At 34.1% G+C, this 9,015-nt stretch overlaps 1 protein-coding gene and 1 pseudogene across 1 annotated transcript; both read left to right on the top strand.

The window, feature by feature from the left end:
• Nucleotides 1-520: 520 nt before the first annotated feature.
• Nucleotides 521-1,857, top strand: LOC132622687 (NDR1/HIN1-like protein 26; annotated as a pseudogene).
• A 4,580-nt stretch (nucleotides 1,858-6,437) lies between these two features.
• On the top strand, nucleotides 6,438-8,614 carry LOC132621888 (uncharacterized). Its single transcript, XM_060336358.1, has 2 exons — nucleotides 6,438-7,437; nucleotides 7,935-8,614. The coding sequence occupies exons 1-2, from the start codon at nucleotides 7,317-7,319 to the stop codon at nucleotides 8,162-8,164; spliced, it is 351 nt and encodes a 116-aa protein (XP_060192341.1). The 5' UTR covers nucleotides 6,438-7,316; the 3' UTR covers nucleotides 8,165-8,614.
• Nucleotides 8,615-9,015: the final 401 nt, after the last annotated feature.

Here is a 9,015-nt window from a genome sequence, read left to right as displayed (position 1 = left end):
CAGTTTCTTGGGCTAGTTCAATGTTTCTTTTGGAACAATTGGGGTAGGATGGTACAGAACAAAATGTATCCATCTATCCTTTTCATTTAGTCGAAAGTTTCATTCAGAAGCCTGGCAACTTGCCCACCAAACACTACCAAAAGATCATAGAATTCATCGATATTAGCCTAGGATTTGAGTTTAAGCCAGTTACTGTGAGATTCTCACTAAAAATTAGCTTAATACCATCAAAACATTTTACTACTTAGTACTTTAATTTTATGCTTATGCTGTAATTATTATCCTCGTTTATGCAGCCAACCTACGACAAAGTGTAATAATCATCAGTACACTCTTTAAATAGTATGGTTAAACTCCACTGATTGCGTAAAAGATGTTTATGCCATTAGCTTGTATATGCGACTTAAATTCATAGGTAAAAGATGTTCTCCAAACAACAAGGTGGTTCATAGAACCAAGATATGCAAACCAATAGATAACTCATCTCTTTATTTTGAAAACTTCGAAAGCGATAAAAAGATCAGAAAGAAATACCCTTGTATATTCCATGAGTATACTTAACAAGAAAGAACAAATTTCTGTGAGTACTATTGAACAAAGCATACTTGCACATGACTTCAAGAATTGCATGGCACTATACAAGAAATATTAGTCTATCAAGAATGTAACCAATTCATCTTATTCTTTACTTTCTTGAAAAACTTGAAACATTCTTTGACATTACTTTGCGCTCCAGCTAACCAACCTTAACATATATAATCATGTTCCCTAAATTTGGTCCTGTTCGTCAACCTCAAGAACAACATCAATCTCAACTATGTATCCTGTTCAAACGGATAACACAAACGAGTTACCTGTTTATGAAGATCAAGATCGCCCTGTAAGGAGGCACCACTCGGCTCGATACTATGCTCATCATATTAAAGAGAGTCTAACTACTAGACTTTCCAAATTAGTTTGTACAATTTTCTTAACTCTTCTTGCAATTGTTGGAATTATTGTATTTATTTTATGGCTTGGTTTGCGCCCTCATCGCCCAAGAATTTTCATACATGACTTCTCAATTCCAGCTATAAGTCAGGGAATTGGACCTGAAAGTGCCCAAATAAACTTTAACGTAACAGCACGAAATTCAAATCAAGCTATGGGGATTTTTTATGATGCAATGCAGGTGACAGCAACTTATCAAGCACAGAGTATTGGGAATTCCCAATTGTTGACTCCATTTTATCAACTGCCCAAAAACACCACTGTTCTTGCTGGTACATTTTCTGGCCCCATGGTGACGGTGACCGGGACACAGTGGCTGCAAATGCTCGATGATCGGTCTCGAGGAACTGTAGTTTTCCGGCTAGAATTAACGGCGAGGATTCGATTTAAGATATGGTCGTGGAAAAGTAAACATCATAAGATGCATGCTAATTGTCCTGTTGGAGTAGGACGAGATGGTCTGATCTTGGCTGGTTACATAGATAAAAGGTGCCCAGAATATTTCAATTAGGACAGTTCAATTCATGTTTTCTTCTCATTGAATTTTCGTTTTTGGTTTGTATTAGGTAGTGAAAAGGAGTACAGTCTTTCCTTGCCATAATTCCTCTAAAGAGCAAGGGCACCTCTGATTTTTTTTTTTTTATTTCTCATCCGATCTGGGGACTCCACTAATCCTGATCATACATGTACGATAATGCCTATTAACGGTTAAAGTGCTCTGTACCAAGATTTTTTCCGATGTCCAGAAACTCGAACTCGAAATTTTTAATTAAAGGTGAAGGGATCTTATCCATTCTACCACAATCCTCGGCGGTAGGCACACAACTGTGATAATCATAACTAGACGGTATGTAATCACTTAACAGGGGACCTTAGTTAGATTGTGTACTATGATGTTTTCACGGTATGTAGATTACATCATATCATCATATCATATCATATCATATTATACTAAAAGTGGGAAGTTCTCAAGTTAAAAGTCAGATTACAAAAATGCCCTTTCCTCAAAAGAATCATTTAAAAAATTATTCATTCAATATTTTATTATATTAAACCGGATGATAAGAGGCTCTAAGCTTTAATTGTTGCTCCTATTCAGCTTCCACCACCAATTGCAGGAATTCAAGAATATTAAAAGGTGGCATTAACTGTAAAACCTTATTTGTCTACTGTCATTATGTCCAAAACGTGGAGAAGCCAAAAGGTTGAAAAAAGTAGTTTAAAGTAGACTAAATTCATCTGATTTTATGTGAATGGTTATTTCTTCATTAATGCGCTATAATGATGCCTTTAATCCTAAGAAACGTGTAGGATTAATCGATTGAGGTTGTGAAGTTGATGACACCTCTTCAAATTCTCCTTAAGATTTTATTTATACATAGTTTCTGCAAATGCTTTAGCCATTGTTTAACTATATATCGCTAAATTAGTCAAGTCTTTCTTCAACATAATTAACAAATCTCTTTGTACTTTTCGGTCGCAAAAAGAAATATGCATATGAAACTTAAGATGGACTCAAATGTAAAAACGACAACTGTACAAAAACTTTCCAGATTATGCACCTATTTTTATGAGGTAAATACTTTACTATATGCATGTCATTTACATATATTCCAGCGTTTATAAGGCACATACTGATTTACAATTGTGCAAGAACTTTCCAGATCAAATTTATAAGGTTTTGATTTTAAATTACCTGTTGTTGCTTTATTGTATTTTTTAAATTCTATTTTATAGCTCAAAGACAGTATAAAAATATGTGTGTACCATTTAAAATTTATCGTATTGCAATATATATTTTTTTACCGAATATTTTGGGATAAACGTGCAAAGCACATTCCCGAGAACTAGTCAGTATAAAAGTTGGACCAGATAAATAACAAATATAACATGATATCATAACTAACATATTGAAAAACCATGGAAGTTTAAGAAATAGAAAGAAACGTTTTTAGCTGAAATGGGAAAAAGTAACGGAAATGTTAAAAAGAAAGGCATTATTTGATAATCAAAGAAGGCTTCCAGCACATCCTCAAGTCATTCAGATGAAGTAATGCTTAAAACAGTTTTAACATTTATTCTGCTTCTTCTTTAAGTTTCAACCGATAATTATTGACTTCAAATTAGACATTGTTCTTTCTACATTTACTTTCCAGCGTCATTTTAGTGTAGGATATGAATATCCATCCAATTAATTTGCTTCTTTTAAAAAGTGCCCATGAATAGCTGAGTAGATCACAACCATGCTACACCACTAAAGTACTTTTTTGGCTACTGTTCCTACAAAGGTTTGTTGTTCAGACTATAACAGCATCAATAATAAATGTGGCCTTTATGCACATAAAAAAACTGACCTTTTTGCTTCTTCATTTTCAGAATCTCTTCCACTTCTATTTCCTAAATTTGTAACCTCTCCACGTTAATGGATTTCAATAATATTCGACCAGAAATGAATAATCGAAGGATATCCAAGCATTCTTTTGATCTCCACTGTTGGTTCTTTCAAGTTGTAGCTGTCTTATGTGTGACCTCTGTCGTCATATGGCTTTGTTTAATTCCAAAAAATCCAATTTTCACTATTGTCGATTTTTCCTTTCGTGACCTCAACATCAAGAATTATTCTCTCCATAGTGGTAACAATTCAGTATTTCTAAACCTTGAAATTTTCAATCCCAACAAACGTATGAGTATTTACTATGATGATATCAACGTCGCCTTGAATTACAATGGTCTTGTTGTGGGTAAAAATTCTACAAAAGGGTTCTACCAAGGCCACAAAAATATTACAAGAAAGGAAGTGCAAATGTATATTGTTGATGAGCTTTTCTGGCAAGGGCTTGACAATGGAAGTATCGACTTCGTAGTTCGGTTGGAAACTACAGTTAAGTTTAAGATATTTGCATGGAGGACGAAGCAACGAGGGTTATATTATGCAGCATATATGAGTAATGTGACAATGAGTATCAATGGAACAATATCTAGTGAAAAGCTTGTTAAATTGTACCCCAAAATTTTGCACCTTTGACATAAACTGAAACTTGAATTGTGTTTTGTTACCATATGGTCTTATTAAGTCGTGCGCTAAATTTTAGATTACTTAGTGCATTTTTTCTAGGAGCTATTAGGACTAACACTTCAGTTCCAAATTTTGAAAAGATCAAAAGATTCAATTTATTTAATTTGTGCTATTCGGCAAATATTAGAAGAATCTTGATATATTGTTCGATAATTTCGAATTCAATATTAGCTCACAAAAATTACAATAATTTTCATAAATATTCTCATAGGATATTGTCTTCAATTGCACACCACATACAACAAATCGGCATATTTGAGCTTTTTTGTTCGATTTTTAATTAGTACAAGTTTAGGTTGAAATGTCTAACCGAAAATTAACGACAGCTTTAAGGACCGCTTATGTTTTTGGTCACTTTATTATTCAAATCATTTTTTTTTTGTAACTAAACAATTTTATTTACAAAGTAGAAATTAGGAAATCTTAGTAGCTCAGTTGATTGACTACCTGAACTTTCATCTTATTGGTGAAGATTCGATTCCTCACCTTGTAATCCCTTCCCCCATTTCCCCTTCCCCCTACCCCAATTTTAAAAGAAAATATATGTAGAAACCAAACAGCAATCTTCCTCTAAGGTTCGATCCACAATTATCATGTTCTTGCATCTTTCTCACCTTTCTATATTATTTCACTACTTTTATATATTTTATGTTATGTTAATAATTTTTCATTAATTTTATGTACTTTCTTGGATATCATTATCAGGGATAGAAATTAAGCTCATCCAGTCTCCTACTTAAGTTAGCTCTCAAATGACCTCTACAATGTCCCTCCTGAATAATATGCCTCACTAATGCTTCTGTTGATCTGCTTGTCTGTTGAAATATCCTCATGCCCCTTTCCATACAAATGCAATAAACACAACTTCTATAGTCTCAGTTGCATTATGGCACAATGTACAACTGATCATGTCGTCTATGTGTCCCCATTGTGCTAGTCTATCCCTGGTTACTGGCTAGCAATCTCCTTAAGGCAGCCAAAAATAGCATGAAAGTCCACCTGGGGGAGCCTTGGTTATTACAAGTCATTCTTCTCTATTCATCCTTTTGGAACTCTCCTCTAAGTTTACATATATCCTTTTAATAGAGTACTGTTGCAGTTGACAGATATCACATTCTCAGCTTTCACAGGTTAGCTTAGACTCAATCTTTTGCACCGTCCATGAAGCTTGCTTAGTTTGAGTATTCCATCCCTCACATAGTAGCTATGGATCCATTGAACGCACAACTTGTTTTTCTTTTTACATAAGCAATATGTATGCATCATCTACTGGAAGGTGTTTTGATGTGTTCATCACCATATCAGTGTATACACATCATTAAATTGATTGGCTAGTGGAATATTCAGCACCTAATCACATTCCCCTTTCTATCAATGTCACCATAAACAGTCTGTGTCTAGAGCAATATTGCAGATTACAGAAGAAATGGGGGGAAAAAAGATATAAAGGATACAAAAAGAAAGGAGCTACTTCAAGGAAAAAAGATATAAAGGATACAAAAAGAAAGGAGCTACTTCAAGGAATACCTAAAAATACTTGGGCCTTTTTTTTTTTCCTGGTAGTATATGTACACTGTTCATTTCGCGTTCATTGACACTGATGAAAAATTGTTCAAGATCCTAGTTTTTGTGCATTTGAGAACAGTTTCATTACCTGAGTAATATAAAGTAATTACACTATTAGAGGCTTGATAACATCCTCAGTGACTTGGTTATAAGGAAATTACTAGAACTAAAGTAAACTTTCCAATGTAGGATGATTTTCAGTTTGAAGATTTCCAGGATTTTTATATCAATGAATAATTTCGTAGAAAAAATGTTTGAAATCCTTGTTTGATTTATGATCGAAAATTTAAAAATTTGGCTCTTGTACTCTGAACTACTTTATTTATTTTTTACATCAGAGAAAGTGAACATTGTTTGCGTTGCAAGGCTGCATGCGCTGACAGCTTCCATTAATTTCTAATTGGTTTGCGAATTCAATTTGAATCACTTAAGATATGAAGATATTTGCGCTGGAATACTTAGAAGTCAAAATACATGAGAAATCGATATGGAGTAAATTTTTAACATTAGGAAAAAGAAAATAAGATACGGGTGAAAAAAGATCAGTTGGATTTCGTTTTCTGGAATCATATAAAGTTAAAATGATCAGAGAAGAACAAGTAACTAACGGCCAAAATTTCCCAACTCTGTTGTGCTTATTCTCATCCATTCCTGTCCATAAAATAGAGTAGCGGAATTCCAAAAATTCTAAGAGTCAATGATAGTCAACTCCAAAGAAAAGTCCAACAGAGTTTTAACCTCTGAGCTACGCAGCTAGCACTTAAAAGATCAATGTCCTTTTCTTCTTTGATTAACACGTGTGGTTCTGATGAAATTGTAAACTTTTTTTCTGCTCAGGCAAATGTAGTCAGTCCACTGCACCCTTTCAATCCGTTATCTCTAGCTCTATTTAATTGCTCTTTCAAACTCTTGCAGTTAATCTAGGGCGAGCTTGTGAGCAAATTACTTGCTACTATTACAGATTGACACCCAATTTGCTATCAAAATTTGCCTGTCATTTGTAGCCAACCATTCTATACATCGAGCAACTTGAACAGCATGGCCATGGCTATTCAAAAGTGGCTACTCTTTCTGTTTGCATTTACACCTTCATGTTCTCATCCTAGCGCAGCCTGATTTACAATACAAACCATGTTGGTTCAGTGATACCTATACTGAAAAGAGTACATACCATAAAAATCTTATCTCGCTTCTCTCTTCCCTTTCCTCAAAAATAGATAAATGCGGTTTCTACAATGCTTCCGTTGGCCAAAACTCCAATATGGTCAGTGCTGTTGTTCTGTGTAGAGGAGATGTGGGGCTAGAAGAATGTCGCAGTTGTGTCAATAACATTGCTCAAGTGCTTGTACATTCATGTCCTAAACAAAGAACAGCTTTTGGTGGCTATGATGAATGTATTTTACAGTACAGCTCGAATCGATCCATTATAGGCACAAGGTCATTTTCTACTCTACTGTACACGTCGAATACTGAGGATGCGTCAAGACCTAAGGAGTTTAACCAAGAGCTGAGAAAATTATTGGATAATTTACGAGACCTTGCTGCTGCTGGTGGTCGCTTTCGAAAATATGCTAGTGGCAATGTGACAGGTCCAAAATCTCAGCCAATATATGCACTTGTTCAGTGTACTCCTGACTTATCTCTTCAGAATTGCTCTGCTTGATTAAATGAGGCTTATGGAGATATGCCGAATTGTACCTGCTATGGCAAGAGAGGTGGAAGAATCATAGGTGCTAGGTGCAATTTCCGTTATGAAAGTTACAGTTTCTTAAAGGGTGTGGCGTGGGAAGCTCCGCCATCGGCAGGTGAACTACGTTATTCGTGTCCCTTCTGCTCATCCCAATTTAATTGTCTAGCTTTGATCTGACTGTTGAAGGCATAATTACGTAGTAAAACTTTACCCATCTCTAATAGTTTAAACTTTTTCGATGAGACACAATTTAATTCAATATGGTAGCAAAATATACAATCTCATATTTGCAGTTGAGGGGGAGTGTCGAAGACATCATTAAGTAAACAAAAGTGTACATCTCTAATAACTTGCATTTTTAAATAAGAGGGTCACACAATTTAACACGGTTACACCACAAAATTTGACTTGTGTTAAAGAAGAGCATGTTGTATTTTAGGAACAATATTGCATTTGTGATACTTAATACTCCGTGTAGTGTTTGCTTTTGAAATTACCTGAAAAGAAAAGTAGGACAAGTGAAGTGTGAAAGAAAAGAAAGATGCCTTTTTTTAAAAAAAAATGAGTAGTAGTTAAAAACTGATATTATACTAACTTGAAGCATTTTTGTAGGGAATGATATAAAAGCAGCTCCAAAAGAGAATAATGGTAAAATAGCTCCAATGAGGAAGGATGATAAAACAGCTCGAACCGTGATCACTATGGTTGTGCCAACAGTTACAATTATTATTCTTATTGTTTGTATTTCTGTCATCTCTATGAAGAGGCAAAAGAGGAAGCTGGTGGATAGAGTTCAGAGTAAGCATAGATTATTAACAAATTATATGAGTAAGGAAAGTTGAACTTTTAAGACCATGTTTCACTAATTTTTTGAATGCAACTGCTACTATGTTGGTGAAGTTATAAGCGCTGATGATATTAGCACCACAGAGTCCTTGCAATATGATTTGTTTACAATCATAGCAGCAACAAACAACTTCTCAAATGCATTAAAAAAAAATTCAGAACTTTGGTACAAATTGCTAAGAAATTCAGAAGGTTCTCAGAACTTGCACAAGAATTTAACCAACACAATTTTGCTTCAAAATTGATGCAGATTGGTCTTCAACAACTCCAAATGACTCCAAAATGGATATCCAACCTTCTAATACAAATCACGATAAGACCCAATGGTTAGATTCGACCCTTAGACCCATTTTATTTGTTTTTAAACCATCATGCTCAACAATGGTAATTTTTAAAATGACTAAATAATTAACCGCTATAACTTGTTAAACTGTCTCGATAGTGTTTTTTTTTTTTTTCACATACAGAATCAGTATATAGAACTTACATCCTTATATTTTTCTTAAAAATGATTCCAGCACTCACTAGTGCTATCGTTTGGATGATGTATATATTAATGCCTATCTTGAATACTACTTCCTCTGTTTCATAATAAGTGGTACTTCTAGCTTACGCATACCTTGAAAATTATGAGTGTTTTTACTAACTTACTCTCAATTAAATTTCACTTCTTTCTAAGTTACTTCATTCCTAAAAAACTACTTAATGATTCTTGATTATGTAAATAATGGTAATTTTGGAAGAATAAGATTAATTTCTTCTTGAAATCTTAAAACATAACTTATTTTGAAACAAAATAAAAAGCCTAAAATACCATTTATTTACAAATTTGGTACAATTTTCATAA

Source organism: Lycium barbarum, chromosome 12, assembly GCF_019175385.1.
Source record: "Lycium barbarum isolate Lr01 chromosome 12, ASM1917538v2, whole genome shotgun sequence".
Taxonomy (NCBI): domain Eukaryota; kingdom Viridiplantae; phylum Streptophyta; class Magnoliopsida; order Solanales; family Solanaceae; genus Lycium; species Lycium barbarum.
Note: the sequence above shows the minus strand (reverse complement) of the source record. Positions and strands in the feature narration are given on the sequence as shown.